The sequence below is a fragment of the Neolamprologus brichardi genome, chromosome 19 (genome assembly GCF_056152115.1).
Source record: "Neolamprologus brichardi isolate AB-2024 chromosome 19, ASM5615211v1, whole genome shotgun sequence".
NCBI lineage: Eukaryota > Metazoa > Chordata > Actinopteri > Cichliformes > Cichlidae > Neolamprologus > Neolamprologus brichardi.
The window spans coordinates 5,511,365-5,527,370 of NC_142122.1; the positions used below are offsets into that span (position 1 = coordinate 5,511,365).

At 40.6% G+C, this 16,006-nt stretch overlaps 1 protein-coding gene across 5 annotated transcripts in view; it reads left to right on the top strand.

The window, feature by feature from the left end:
- The window catches only part of ralgapa1 (Ral GTPase activating protein catalytic subunit alpha 1), a 69,547-nt gene that overhangs the window by 33,798 nt on the left and 19,743 nt on the right, over positions 1-16,006 (top strand). For all 5 annotated transcript variants that reach the window (XM_087833061.1, XM_087833057.1, XM_087833058.1 and 2 more), the window contains 10 exons: positions 713-831; positions 951-1,070; positions 1,308-1,950; positions 2,030-2,145; positions 3,599-3,723; positions 6,826-6,897; positions 7,031-7,154; positions 8,003-8,158; positions 10,973-11,131; positions 12,291-12,418. In XM_087833061.1, coding sequence (XP_087689187.1) covers positions 713-831; positions 951-1,070; positions 1,308-1,950; positions 2,030-2,145; positions 3,599-3,723; positions 6,826-6,897; positions 7,031-7,154; positions 8,003-8,158; positions 10,973-11,131; positions 12,291-12,418 — 1,762 coding nt within the window. The remainder of the gene's footprint in view (positions 1-712; positions 832-950; positions 1,071-1,307; positions 1,951-2,029; positions 2,146-3,598; positions 3,724-6,825; positions 6,898-7,030; positions 7,155-8,002; positions 8,159-10,972; positions 11,132-12,290; positions 12,419-16,006) is intronic.

The window sequence follows — 16,006 nt, forward strand, 5'->3', positions numbered from 1 at the left end:
TATGAGGAACAGAAACAAGCACGAACTCTTCTAAACACCAATAAAATCTCTTTTGACAACAAAAAGTGAAATATATATTTTTATATTTATATCAGACCCGATCCATAATTAACCCTTATAACAGAAATATATCTTTAAGCTTTTTGTACATCATCTGGGATGGACTTTGTTCTTGCTTTAATATTTTATTATATTATTTTAAAATGAGCTAAATCTTTGTATATATATTTTATATTATATTCTCTAAAGAACATTAGATCAGTGTTCTCACAGTCAACAGCCTTACTTGTTTCTCATTTTAAGTAATAAAACTATTCAATGTATTGTTGTTTTAATGATTCATCTTTAAATGTATATAAGTGTAACAGCAATGAATTATATTTGTATTAATGGTATATGCATTGACTTACATTTAATAGAATTTCTAATTACTAATACTCAGTGTGTTGTTTCTGCGATGATACCAATCAGTTTCTTTATGATTTCCAAAAAACATAAATAAAATTTGGCATTGCTATTGCTTACCCCACCCCCACCCCACCTGCTGCAGCTTCCCTTTAAATTTTCTCCAGAGCAATAACCCGTTTGTCTTACAGTTAACGTTCTAAATCCTGACAGTCCAATCCCTTATTTTTATTTTTCATTACAGGTGATGAAATGACGATCTGCTACCTCCTAACTATATCTTTTATCGTCTGTGTTCTCTCTGCAGTTCGTAGCCGTATTCAGCAGGGCCTCGTCTCCATTGCAGCCAGAACAGTTATTACCCACCTGGTAAACCATCTGGGACATTATCCCATGTCCGGAGGCCCTGCTACTCTGTCCAGTCAGGTACTGTTACTTTGAGTTTGGTGGGTTAACTAAGTTATGTTAAAGGGATGCGACTCTGCGAAATGTTGAAAGCTGTTGTTATTTTGCTGCTGTAATAATTATAACGTCATGTTTTGCAGGTGTGTGAAAACCAGGACAACCCGTTCTGTGAGAGTGCAGATCTTGGACCAGAACTTTTCCATTCACCAAACCTGCAGTTCCTGGTTCTGAATGGATCCACGCTGCTGTCTGTGCTTCAGGTAAATCTTCATAAATGTTCCAGTTGCTTCTAAGTGTATTTGTCAGGGTTAAACATACGTGAATTTATTACTTGAATAATTACTTTTACACCTGGAATACAAATATGATGACTACTGCATTTATTATATTATTAACACACTAGTGGGGAAACAATCTTTAAATAATATGAAATATTTATTTTGTGATTTCTTTACTATTTTATTTTATTTTTTGCTTCTTCTGCCGCTATTTTCCAGATCCGATCAGAGTCCGGTGTGCCAGGAGGCGGAATGACGGCTGGTTTGTCCTCTGCTCCCGCTTGTGTTCGCGTCATCATCCGAGATGTAGCTGGAAAACACTCATGGGACTCCGCCGTCCTCTATGGGCCTCCGCCATGTTCTCCTAACAGTCCAGCGCACACACTTTTAACACACACGCAGTCACCTCACACTACAAATCTTCATTTACGCACCCCACCAGGAGGTCCGCCGAAAAAGATGGGAGCGAAAAGAGAAGATAGCGAGGAGGACGGGCAAGAGGAGAGGGGGGCAGAGGAGGGAGTGAGGACGGATGGTGACAGGCAGGAGTCTCAGGGAGAGGGAGAGGAGGAAGCGGAGGAGACGAAAGCAAGTGAGGGGGAGAAAGAAGATCGGAGAGGAGGTGGAGGTGGATTTGAAAGGGAAGAAGAGGAGGAGGAGGGGGAGAAAGATGAACATCGAATGGATAGTGAGGCAGATCCAGCAAAGTCGAGTTTAGAGCAGCATCTGGCTCCGCCATTGGCTAAACGCGTGTGTCGGGAGGCGGTGCCAGCGTGGGACTCACTGAGAGAAGGAGACGATGCACTGGATGAAATGCTGCAGTACCTGGGATATTCGAGTCCTGAGTGTCTGCAGAGAGCAGGTATTTGCTTTAATCTGAACTCTACAGCTGTTCAGCACATTCCTAAGTAGCAACTCTGATTCCTGATTGGTTCCCGCAGGTATGCCGCTCAACATCCCAGCACCTCCTCCAGTGTGTGTTTCAGAGAAGCAGGAGAACGATGTGATCAATGCCATCCTGAAACAAAGTGCTGCTGAGAGAGACTTCGTCCTTCATGTGCGTGCTGCCTATGTTCACATCAATAGCAATCATTAAACTCCTGAGCCTTTAGTTATTGGACCTTCACACATGCAGTACAGCATGTGTTTCCCTATGTGGGGATTTATTACAGTTCTATCGTCAGACTTGTTTTAAGAGTTATTGTTTGTTTTGCCATGATTTTTCCGTTAAAATAAGTCAACATGTCTATTGTAGAAAAGCTTTGTTGTCCCTGCTGCACAGAATCAAAGGAACATGCCTCCTAAACACAGAGAAGCTAACTCATAATACCAAAACACCAAATGATTTTATAACTGTTATTTATTTTATCGGTATTTCTGAAGGAAAAAAGTTCATCTACACTCACGGGTAAATTTGCTAGTTACACCTTGCTAATGCCACAGAGGGCCCCCCAATGTTGCATTTAGAGCAGCCCTAATTCTTCCTGGCATAGATTCAACAAGGTGCTGGAATCATTCTTCAAAGATTTTGTTCCATGTTAACATGATGGCATCACACAGGTGTGTCAGCTGCACATCCTGTGATGTGAGTCTCCTGTTCCATTGTATCCCAATGCTTCTCTTTTGGTTTGAGAGCTGATGACTGTGAAGGCTATTTGAGTACACTGACTCTTTGTCATGTTCAAAAAAAACTTATTTGAGGTGATATGAGGTTTCTGACATGATATGTTATCCTTCTGGAGATGGGTACACTGTAGTCATAAAGAGATGGGCATGTCAGCCTGTCAGTAATACTCAGGCTGTGGCATTTAAATGATGTTCAGTTGGTATTTATGGGCCCAAAGAAATCTTATGCCACACACATTACAACAGCAGCCTGACCAGTGATAAAAAAACAGAATAGCCTTCACGTTTACACCAAATCCTGGATCTACCATTGCTATGTCACAGCAGAAATTGAGACTCATCAAACCAGAAAATGTTTCTCTAATCTTTTGTTATACAGCTTTGGGGTATTGTGGTATCGGTTTCCTGTTCTTAGCTGACAGGAGTGGCTCTCAGTGTGGTCTTCTAGTTATGGGTGTCTGGGAAAATCCCAGCAGATCAGCACTTTCTGAAATATCCAGACCATCTGACACCAACAACCACTTAAATCACCTTTGAATTATGATGCTCCAGTTTGAGCTTCAGCAGGTCATATGACCATGTTTTTGCCTGAATGCACTGAGTTGCTGCCATGGGATTGTTGATTAGGTATTTGTATTAACAAGCAGCTGAACAGGTGTACCTAACAAAGTGGCCAGTGACTGTATTAAAATTGATATTACATCATTCTGATTTGAAAATAATCTGCAGAAAAACACTTGGTTTAGTGTAGCGTGATTAAAAGCACCATCATTATGTTTGTTGTCATAAGCCTCAGTGCTGGCTGGCGCTCATTGTTGTATTTTCCATGTTTTATTTAATTATTTGGTTTTTGTGCATTAAAATGAAGCGATCGAATGTTTCAGAGAGGTGAGGAGCTGAACATGAGAGCCGTGCATCAGACCGAACCAGAGACTCAGACGCCACAGTCGGCCTTCTATTACTGCAGACTACTGATCAACATACTGGGGCTCAACTCCTGGGAGAAAAGGTAAGATCGAGCACTGCACGCTGTGACAATCCCAAATTAAACTGGAATTTTGGGTTAATGATATTTATGTTCGCTTTTTATCAACAGTATTTGTGCCACTTCTAAACTTTATGTTAATGGTCACTTTAAAAGGGATTATTAGGGCTGTGTAATGTACCTTTGTTTTTAAGGTGAGTTGTGGTCCACAGGGTAATATCTAAATGTTCAGTTAAAATTCAAATACGAAAGATCGGAAGAGAAGAAAACCTGGATAATCCTCATTTCTAAAACATAAAATGGCCCAAATTTAAAACGGACCTAATGTTTTAAACATTATGACCCAAAATAAGCAGCATAAACTTATTTGGAAAGTATTTACAGAGGTCAGAGCCAGGAGCTAATTTCCCAATGACTTCTTTAGGACCAGAAGTATTTCTGCAGCCACAGCTATCGCCCCCTGGAGACGATTAAAAAGAATGCAGGCTTCAGGAACTTCTCATTAGCTTTATTTTCAGCCTGCCTTGTTAAAGACTTTTAAAACTGTAATTTTAACATCAGAGTTGATGTGGATTAAATGGCCAGTAGGGAAACTGCAGTTTTTAGCTTTGTATTTTAATCCTGGTTGAAACACAACAATCACGGCACACAGTAGTCGCATTAATATTCTACTACAGTGCAAATATTTGTCAGTGGATTGTGGTGACTTTCTTTTATCGTTTCTACAACGCAGCAGACTTTACCAACTGTTGCTAGATGTGTGAGTGCAATATAGTTATTATATGGTACCTTCACAAAGGCTTTACTAAAAAATATAACGCACAATCGCACTATATTGATGTAAACAACCTTGTTGCATCCCGTATCTCATGAAAATATATCTATAGCCCTTAGATAATGTTACTCCAAATGAGTTTTAGTTTTTAACATGGATATTTTTTTTACTCTCTAGTTTAATTTTAGGAAAATATTATTGTTTCCATTAAGACACGATGGTTTATTCTGTCATTTAAAAGCCATAAAACATCATTTTTGTACAAGATATACTAACTAAGAGGCTGTTTTCGATCTGGAGTGTCTCTTTGAGCAAAGCATATTCTTGCTTAATGCAAATGAAACAAAAAAAGATTCAAATTCAACAGAGTGCTCTTTTTTTTTTCATTACACTTCACATTTTGCCATTCATAATGCACAGCATTTCATCTTCTCAGTGACTCTGAGCTAAAATACACAATGTCGGGGTATCACTTTAAAAGTGCCCAGCCATCTAATGGACCCTCATCGCTCTTTATACTTTATCCAGGGAATTACACTTTCTGCATTCAGCCTGCACAATAGACTTCTTAACACACCGTGCTTGTGTGTGAGTGTGTGTGTATAAAGAGTGTGTGATAATGAGTATAGTGCTCTATTGATCAAATTCAACCCATTTGGAGTTAGAATAAAAGAAGAGGAGAGAAGGATCGAGCGTGAAGTGGCAAATCAGAAAACAGGATGAAATGAGGCACATGTAAATGTAGACAGTGAATTTTTAAAAAATGACATGGTGCCAGAAAAGGTGAGTGAATTTGGAAGGTAAAAATGAGAAATTTGGATGTTGGAGAAAAGGGAGAATAGACGGATAAGGATGAAAGAAAAGAAGAGATTGTCTAATCATGTGTTATTGTCTCTCCAGGTATTCATATCGGGTATTACAGACACTAAGATACTGACAGTCACCTACGTGCGTGTATGTGTGTGTCCCCTTTTATGCTTTTCCCTATAATCCAGGGTTTAAATGGAGTCTTTGAGAGCAGAGAATGAGGCCATTACCAAGTATCAGTTTAATAAAGACCAAATTGCTGTCCCCCTCTCGTTCTCTCTCTCTCTCTCTTTATCTCCTGCTCTTTCTATCCCGTTTTTCCCCTTTCTCTAAGAGTGAAAAGAATGACGTGTCATTATCAGTCCACTCCAAGCTTCACTGCTCGAGTCTAGGTTTTATATCAGCGGTGCAGAGGTTGGGGGCTGGTCGCTGGGACACTTTGAACGGCCTCAGGACAAGTTAGTCTGCATGAAAGGCTTTTGTTTTCATTAATAATAATGTCCCTTTTCTTTTATGTTTGGACCCTGAAAGTGGCGACGACATAAACTGCAGGCCCTGTGATGTGTGGCTGCGTTTGCTCATTTATATTAAAACCCAGTAATCTGTATTTGTAGGGCCAGAGTTGAGGCAGCAGCTTCAGAAGCCCAGCACCTCCCCTGCCTCTTACACACATTTTGTTTTATATTGAGAACAAAACATAGTAAAAAAATTGGACTGCAAATACCCCCTGAAGCCATTTTAGACAGACCTACAGGAAAACCAACATGCTATGTGATTGTGTTTAGTAGTAGCAATTACTGGACAACCACAGCTGTCAACAACAGCTGGTAAACCCCAGCCCACGTTAAAATGATTTAGAGGACCCAAACAGATTAGCCACATGGGACTGAATGTTAAAATCCTTCTTTAAAATCTGGGTTGTGGTCATTTACGGGTGATCTGTCAGTGTGCGTCTTCCTCAGTCTCCACTCCTCCTCTCTATAGTCTTGTATTAAAATGAGGTTTTTTTTCCCTAAAGCGCTGAGTCTTTGTGGATCTAGAAGAAGCATGTTATAGGGTGTCAATAGAGGAACTGTGGTACTGCACGGGGAAGTCAAAAGTGACAGATGTGAGGCTAGTGCAGGACATTTACTGCATAGTTAAAAGCTAAAAGGTCCATTCAGAAGCAAGTGATCAGGGATTATGTTTAAAGATACCTATAATTGCTAAATAGGTCATGCAGTGCAACAGGTAATATTGTTAAACTCCTTGAATTAAAGCTAAAAGTCTGCATTTTAGTCTTATCTTGATTGTATGATTATTATTATTATTTTTAAATCCCCTTCAATAGTATGATTATCCCAAAATGAGGGGAAAAAACAACGTTGTCATGCTTTAAGCCCTTGTGGACTTTAAACACCACTTCTTTTTTGCCATTGTGTGAGGGTGACAAAAACCTGCAACCAGCTAATTAGTAGAGACAGGAGTGACAGCCGGGCAGTGATCAGGCAGTTCAATCTTAATGATGATTAATGGTTCACGACTTGTGCACTTCTGTCTTACAGGAGTAGTTTTCACTTGCTGAGGAAGAATGAGAAATTACTGAGAGAGCTGAAGAATCTGGATTCACGGCAGTGGTGAGAAGCCTGGAAAAAAATCCATCTTTTCTGTTCATTCAGCTTTTTGTCAGATCATACTTTGAACCGGTTTGGTGTTGCAGCTTTAATAGGTTCTCATCTGTTTTGGGTTTTTTTCTTCATTCTCTTCCAGCCGTGAAACCCATAAAATTGCAGTATTTTACGTGGCTGAAGGCCAAGAGGACAAACACTCCATACTGACTAACACAGCAGGCAGCCAGGCATATGAGGACTTTGTTTCTGGACTGGGGTGGGAGGTGAGAACACATTTATACATATATTACTTATCATTATTATGGATTTAGCATTATCAGGACCATTTCAAAGTAATGAAAACCTAAACAGTCACCTGTATGTTTTATTCTTTTTAGCAGTGTGTGATGAAGCAAAACACATAATTAATGCAATAACAGTAATATTTCAGCCTATGAAACCAAATACTGTGAATTCTGCTTAAGTTATCTTTAGTGAATACATGTACTGTAATATGATCAGCTTGGGCACACAGCTGTGGCCCACCTTGTTCAAACCTTCTGTTTGTGAATGAAAGCCAATCAAGAGGATACCAGGGGGAAAATGCACATTTTAATTAGGCAAAATAAGTTAAAACAGTTTGCAGATACTCATATGCTATGCCTCAGAGCTTGGATTGTTTTTCACTGGTGATTGTTGATAAAAAATTGTGGGGGCTTGGACGGGCGTTAACCACTGGCTTAAAGGGGAAGGAGCTAAAGTGTCTCGTTACAGACAGAGGTGGAACTGATGCGTCTCATTAAGCCGAAGTAAAAGATAAATAGTTATATTTTGAACTAGAATCCATGCAGTGCTATTCCAGCAGAGTTCAAGAATTAAAATATGGAGAAAGGAAGTTTGAAATTTGGGAAATTAGCTGGTTATTTAGGATCATTTACTGCTACTGACAAAAACTTGTTTTCTTTATAATATGCTAGCACTTTGATTAGATGTTTAGTGACAAGAATATAGCGTGAACACAATCCACAGCATTTATAGCCTTACATAATATGAAATAAGCTAACTGAATGCAGAGGTTATATTTTGTTAAATGGACCTCGCTTGATATTGTTTGTGTGCTTGGGCCATTTAGGTGGACCTGCCCACTCACTGTGGTTTCATGGGAGGCCTTCAGAGAAATCGCAGCACAGGCCAGACCACTCCTTACTACGCCACTTCCACTACTGAGGTCATCTACCACGTCTCCACTCGCATGCCCCACGACCAGGACCTTAACCTCACCAAGAAGGTAACGCACTCGACACAGTTTATCTAGACGTGCAGATGGATGTATACAGGCTCTCTGTGAAGGGTGCTAGCTCCTCTTCTGTGTTTTTTTTTTTTTTGTTTGTTTGTTTCTTATAGAGTGTTAATAGTGCTCCCCACTGTAGCAGTAGTAAATTTGTAACCAGTCGCAATTAAGTATGAAATATGTGTCATTAGCAGCACTTTATTTGCTGTTTTGGGCAACACAAAAAACCACTGTGACATTTCAAAAATTGTCAAAATTGCTTGATAGATGGATGGAAACATCTCCCAGACTACATCCGAGTGTGTTTTATGTGCTGTGGAAAAGAGTAATTAGTAATAATGAGCATGCTTATTGTTCTAATTTCATTTCTTTTATGTAGTGAGGGGACAAGAACTCCTCAGTCCTTCTTTTCGTCCACCCACACCTCTTTGATGAGCATAGGTACACACTCACACCACTCCGATGTCAGTGCTTCTACCCCACACCAATGCATTCAATAATTCCTCGGAGCAATCACGGCTGTATTTGTGCAGTGTGGCGCGTGGGGTTGTATCAGCCTCTAGGCAGCCAGGTTTATTGTGCGTGTGTGCGGTTGTGTGTGTGTCTGTCTGTGTACACACCTGTCATCCCCCAGGCACTGGGCGCTCTGCACATGGCCATAATGTCCCCATAATCAGATCATACTTCCTGCTTCTCGGCCTATCACGTCGCTTCAGGCTCCTGATTGGATTATCACCGCCTGGTCCGACACCATCAGTCTCCCTGATCAGCTGATGGCCCCATCAAACACGCATAGTCACATACGGACACGCACACACGCCACTGTGAACCCGTTTAACGTGACACAAACACACATCCACGGCAGGTTTCATTCACATCCGTCTGCCCAAATAACCGCACAGCCATACATTTGTGTTAATGCTGGACAAAGCGAGTGTACACAGGCTTACAGACACAGTTTGACAAACGTTTCCGCAAACAGGTTAAACTGAGATTTATCATTGCCACCCGCTGCCACACACTGAAAACACAAACAGTGTTGTCCATCGCAGGACATTTTTCCAGGTCTACGTCGTGGTCCGTCTCATCTGTGCAAAACACGATTAAATGATTAAAGCTGCATTACACCAGGTGATCGGGGCATCAGAGATGACATCACTCTGAACTTCGTCACTGAAACATTTTTAAAATAAAAGTACAGCTCAGAGAGGCATATCAGACACCAAGACTCCAGACTGCCTTAAACTGTGCCACCTAATTGTTCTGACACCCAAAAATACGACTTGAGGCTCATAACTCTTTCTTAGAGTGCAGTAATGGAAAGAGCATCAGTTCCCAGTATTACTGATGACTGTGAGTATCCTGCAGACACAGGAGGGGGTTTAGATTTATTCAAGGCAAAACTTCACAGATATATCAACTTTATGCTTTTCCCATCAAGTTCTGTCAGGTTAATTAAGCCTATAACTCACTATATTCAGGTAAATTCAAGTCAGTGCTGCATGTTGGCAAAATCACATCCAAATGTGTTAAATAATGCTTACATTAAAAAACATTTAGTTGACCCCAAGCTTATATACGAGCTAAGGACCAAGCGATGAACGCCAGGGATAATGCAAAAGTGCAAATGGTAAATGGCCTGTATTTGTATAGCGCTTTTACTAGTCCCGCCTAGGGACCCCAAAGCGCTTTACACATCCAGTCATCCACCCATTCACTCTCACATTCACACACTGGTGGAGGCAGCTACAGTTGTAGCCACAGCTGCCCTGGGGCAGACTGACAGAAGCGAGACTGCCATATTGCGCCATCGGCCCCTCTGGCCAACACCAGTAGGCAGTAGGGTAAAGTGTCTTGCCCAAGGACACAACGACCGAGACTGTCCGAGCCGGGGCTCGAACCGGCAACCTTCCGATTACAAGGCGAACTCCCAACTCTTGAGCCACGATCGCCTGCAATTCCTCCAGTGGCCACTTGAGGCTGTCTAAACAAGTGAGTCAGTTCACAAAGACTAAAATAACCCAGTTAATAACTAATATCCCCGTCGAAACAACTGTGCTGTTGTAACTCATCTCTTTCAGTGCTGATGGGCAGCAGTAAGCTGACAGTAGACTGTAAGGCCTCACCTTCACTAGTTCTAGTCTTTGAACTGGACTAGCTAAGTTATAGGCACTTATGTATGTAACGGGTAGTGTAGCATAAATACCACCATGTGTAAAATACAGTCTGTGATGTCTACAAACCAAATTACATCATTAAACTTTGCATCGCGGTGCACTATTTAGTTAGTCATAAAAGTAACTGCAGTTAAACATTTAAAAGGATCTGTCTTCAGCGTGTTTGTCTCATGGCCAAGGACAAGACTGGCTGCTATCAGAAGGTGTGTACAGAGACCTCTGTGTGGGGAGGTGGAAGGTGGGGGTGTGTGTTTTGGCAGACATCAAGGTTAATGACTGAGCTGTCACCAGCCCCGACTGTAGTCGGCGTGGGTGTGAATCTCACACACAGTCAGAGGATCACACACAATCCCATCTGTCTTCCAGCCCCTACTCCATCTTTCCGGGGCTTCACTTTGTCTTGTTGTCCACTCTCCATCTTCACACACTCACTCCATCACGCCCAGGGCCACCTAAACCACATATGCACACAGACTTCAAAGCCTTGTGGTTATGATGGATAAAGCCTATCCAGCTCAGTTTGCAGACCCCTCTCGGTCAATGTTGGTGTTTGAGTAATAATGTTATATGTTAATAATAATATTTTTCTTCCATTTTGATTCTATTAATTTCTTTTCTTTTTTTGCCTCTCCAGCTCAGACATCTTGGCAACGACGAAGTCCACATCGTCTGGTCAGAACATTCCAGGGACTACCGCCGCGGGATCATCCCCACTGAGTTCGGAGATGTGCTAATCATCATCTACCCCATGAAGAACCACATGTATTCCATCCACATACTCAAAAAACCAGAGGTAAACACGCAGGACTAGGCAGTTGTTCGTTACACACAATCCTCTTGCTTCTGAAGCAAGACCTTTAAGCTCATTATTAAAACCTGGCATGGTCATTTAACTGCTCTCTGAGCTTATCACTGATGGCTATCTGTGTCACCTTTTGTGGGAATTGTTGGCCAATCAATGTAATCGTTCCCATTATCAGTGGCAGCAGTGCCAAATTAAAGGAAAGATCGAAACACTTTTTTAAGCTGTATTTGTGGCAAAGCAACAATGAAATGTTAATATACTCAATTTAAAATAGATTAATTATTAATTTTTATTTATATGATAAATCACAACAGTTGTCATCTTTAGACTGTTTGTAAAGATGTTACAAGATGCTGCGAATCTTCATACATTTGGAGAATAAGTAAAATGTTCACTTATTAAAAGTCTTATTTAGTTAGCCATTTTTTATACTTAGACTTGTGTGGATTTGGGGAAAGTTTGGTTGGAGAAAAAAAATGAGAACAATATTTGGTCCATGATTTTATGTTTCCTACCAGACCCCACAGATATGCATCCAGATTGACTAACAATCCTAGAGAGAGTCTTGCCCCAAGTCTTTCTGATCTGGTTAATGTATCAGTCTAAAGCACACAGACATTAATACCACAGCACTGATGGCATAACTCTATTTCAAACAAGCCCTAACACAATAAAATGCTGCTTTTTTTTTCTCTGTGACATAGATACCACAGCACTAATAACATAATCGTATTCTCTTTCATTCATTCTGCAGGGGAAAATATTGAATTATCATGAATCCAAAAACAAGTTAGATAAGATATTCCCTTTGTTGTTGTCCTGAAAGCACATGTATTCGGCCACAGAGCGCATGGCTTGGAGACCTGGTCCACAAATAAACTCAATAAAAGTCCGGCATTAGTTTCTTTGGTGGATTCCACAAGCAAAGCATTGAATTATATGGGAAAGTCAAAGCCTGAATCAAATATTGTATCATTACAAAAATCTGTGGCGTCAATCATTCCTTGTCAGGGTCGGTTCACTAGAACTGAGAACTCCCACTGTTTCATAAAAATCTAGACTTTTCAGGATTTTTGTTAAAAAAAAATCTAATTTGAACTATATAAAGGAATAAATGTGGATTTAATGCCAGTTTTGTTCTCTGTAGGTTCCTTTCTTTGGTCCGCTGTTTGATGGAGCCATTGTGGACATGAAGATTTTGCCCACCATGGTGAGAGCGACAGCTATCAACGCGAGCCGGGCCCTTAAATCCCTCATCCCTCTCTACCAGAACTTGTATCCTTTAAAACCCTCATATGAAAATTTAGGATAAAAAGGCAAAGGTAGGATGCTGAAAATGAGTTTTTCTCTCTGGTTTTTCTCTTTTCTTGTGTTATATTAGCATATTATTTATATTGTTGTGTATTATGTTTGCGTTTTAAGAGATATTTAACCTCACAAGACTCTTTTGCCACAAACTTCAGGAAAAAAAACTTCATTCAAAACTCAAAGGTCTGCAGCACGTGGATTTATGCTATTACCAGCTCTCTGTTTAGGTCTGAAGACTTCAGCTATTCCTGCACTTTGCAAAGTTTTAAGTATCAAGGTGAACGAGAGTCACACCAAATACATATCTAATTTCTTTCTTTCTTTTTTTCCAAATGATTTCTCAGAAGAATTCAGGGGATTATTTTATTATTATTGGCCTGAAAGAGTTTGCAAAACACTTTAAATATCACTGTGTCTAACCTTCACTGAAGCAGGTAGGCTTGCTGACAGCTGACAGCATATCGTCCTTTGCAGCCTCGTGCAGAAAAGGTCTTTTTCTTCTGTACTGTGGTTGTAGCTTTTTTAGTGTTACATTAAATTCTAAGTCCACTAAATGCGTTCTAAAACTATTTTTAGCAGTTTTGCATCACCTTGATATTTATTTATTTATTTAATTTTTTATTGCCCTGTCATCCACAACTCCACATGCTCTCAGATGATGAGATGTTTTAAAAACTGACATTGAAGTTGTGAGAATGTCGTTTTACTGTGTGGGCTTTTGAAATCGTTGCACGTGTGAGTGCGAGCGAGAATGTTGGGTCGGAGGATTAAGAATAGCAAATCAATGTCCAGTGCTGTGCAGCTTTCAGAATATGAGAGCTCGTTTGATAGAGCTGCATTTAGTTGCCTCTGAAGTGCTATATATCAAGTGTGCGTGTTTATCCTTGCGTGGCCAGACAGAGAAGATTGGGATGCACATTCGGAGGGTGTGTATATGTGTGTGTCAGTGCATCTGTGTGTGCAAGGAGAGAAAGGCAGACAGACAGGTGTGCATGCAGTCTGTCTGCCTGATCCGAAGCGATGGTTTGGAAGAAGCCGTGGTCGATAATTATCGATGACTCTCCTCTCTAATGCTGTTCCTAAATGAGAGGCTTTGCTCTCTGGTCTCAGAGACACACAGCCAGATAAGTATCCACATTCATACACACTCTTGATTACACTTACATGGACACAAGAGATACAGAAATCCAAGTGAATCAATATAAAAACATGCAGATTAATTAACATTTTTAAACCAATATGTTTTTTAAAGTAAGACTGTGAAACTAAAAAACAAACAAGCACAAAAACCAAAACAGTAATTGTCCCCATGTATGTGTGCATATCTTTGTGTTCTCTCTTTTCATTGTGTTCAAAACTGCCTGATGACCAATTAAAGGAAAAACATAATCCCTATTCCCTACAGTGAGAGGATCCAGTTTTGTCGTGAGGGACTTTGTGCAGACATGCTTTGGTTCCACTTGTCCCTTTGAAAGAGAATCGTCAATACAAAGTTTTTCTGAGTGATCACCTTCATGCTGAAAAACAGGCGCTTGTAACTTCTAGGCTGAACGATTGTAATTCCTTATTATTATTATTTTTTTTTTATTATTTCTACCAGAATGCTGCTAAGATGACTAACAGGAAGTGTTTAATTCAGTATTAAATTTGAAATCCTTCTCTTCACATGCAAAGCCCGAATGTCCCCATTATATCTCTAAGATACCTTAGTATCCGTGTAGAGCACTTTGCTCTCAGACTGCAGCCTAACTTGTGTTTCCTATGTTTCCCAAGAGTAGAGCCTTTTGGTATCGGGCAGCTTGAGTTATCAGACTTTGTCCAAGTCATCCAGTTCACCTGGAAGGTGCACACATGTGGGGGGTTTGGCACTGAGGTGTTAGACATTATTCTGCGGGAGAAAATCCTTTGAAAGATTGGTGTTCATCCATGCAGTACAGCTCCAGAGCCTCTGATTCAGGGTCAAAACTGCTTGGTGCTGTTCTGGTGGCATGTGGCGTCACTTCCCCCCCACCCTTTACTTTGTCACCTGCCCCGTACATAGTGCAGGTGATGAAAGATGGTGGACCATGTGGATAGACGAGGGAAAGGACAGGCAGAGGAAGCCATTTCGCTCTGCTAGTGATACACAGGCTGTTAGGCTCAGTGTGGGGCTGTAGCTCGTGAGCAAACACCCCCCTCCCGATAGCTTTGTGTAGGTGTATGTGCGTTTTTGTGCGCCCACTGCTTCTTCCCCACCTTCATGTCTCAGTTTGTGTTTTTTGTGTTACTCCAGCAATCTTGAGCGAGTGTGCAGACATGTAGACACCTCTGCTAGCGTCCACATGTCCTGCGTTTCCGTGCGAGACTGTGTGTGCACGTCCGTTTACCCACTGCGCACGTTTGTTTGTGAGCATGTGCACTTGGTGACACACTTGTGTCACGCATGCTTGTTTTGGGGTGTTTGTGTGTCTGAAAGTGTCCTGGCGCGTATCGATTGGCGGTAGCAGCAGGCCGATGTCTCTGACAGGCTGAATTACAGTAATCAGTCATTATTGACTCCCCATCTCTGTGCTACACACACCACTCTGCTCCTCTTATCTGTCTCTCCACCTCTCCCTCCCTTTGTGTCCCCCACTTCTGTCACTCCTTTCCTCCCTCCCTCCCTCAAACTCTGGGACCATCTATCTTTACACTCACATCCCCGTACGTCTTCTTGTGGCCTTTTCCACCTCCTCCTGCTTCTATCTTGTATCTGTGGCCCTCATCATCTTTTCCTCTATCTTCCTCCCTAATTCTGTCCCTGCATTGTCTCTCTTGTCACTCTAATTCCTTTATCTTAGCAAATCCTCTTTTTCTATCTCTGTCGTACTGTCTGTTTTTCATCTTTTTCACATTTATTACTTTTCGTTCTTCATTCAGTTTTTCTCCCCCAGATCTTTTTCTTGTCTGTTCATTCTCATTGTCCTAAAGTGAGGGAAAGTCGCTTCATGATGTAATAGCAACCCTTTAAGACAAACTTTTCTCAATAATATTTCCCTGTTGGCATTTTTCTTCCAGCTAGGTCCCCTCAAGTATGAAGGACTGCAATAATAAAAAAATAAAGTAAAAAATGTGTAAATAAATTGTTACTTAGCTTAATTAGTACGTGCCTCAGTTCTCATCATTAGTACAATTGAAGGCCCTGTCGTTATGAAATGTGTTGATAGATATAGAAAAGAATGCATTATGTTCAGAAGCTAATGCAGAAATAAGGGCATAGACTTATAAATAATAATAATTTCTTAAATAAAGCAGGAGTCTCGATATATATAGGTAAATGAATACAAAGGTAAATAAAGGCAGTGCATTTTTAAAAAGTATGAATATATCATTTATTTTATAAATTAATTAATGCATATTTTAAATTTTTACTGTTATTCATCCGTTTAATGTCTTGTTTATTTGTTCTTAAGGGCGGCTTTACAACAATTACAACATACCTGGCCAAGCAACGACATCTTGGGTCTTAAAAAAAGCCTCTATAAGGGGGCGTAATACAGCACATTTCTAACCTTAAAACATTTAAATGTTACATTT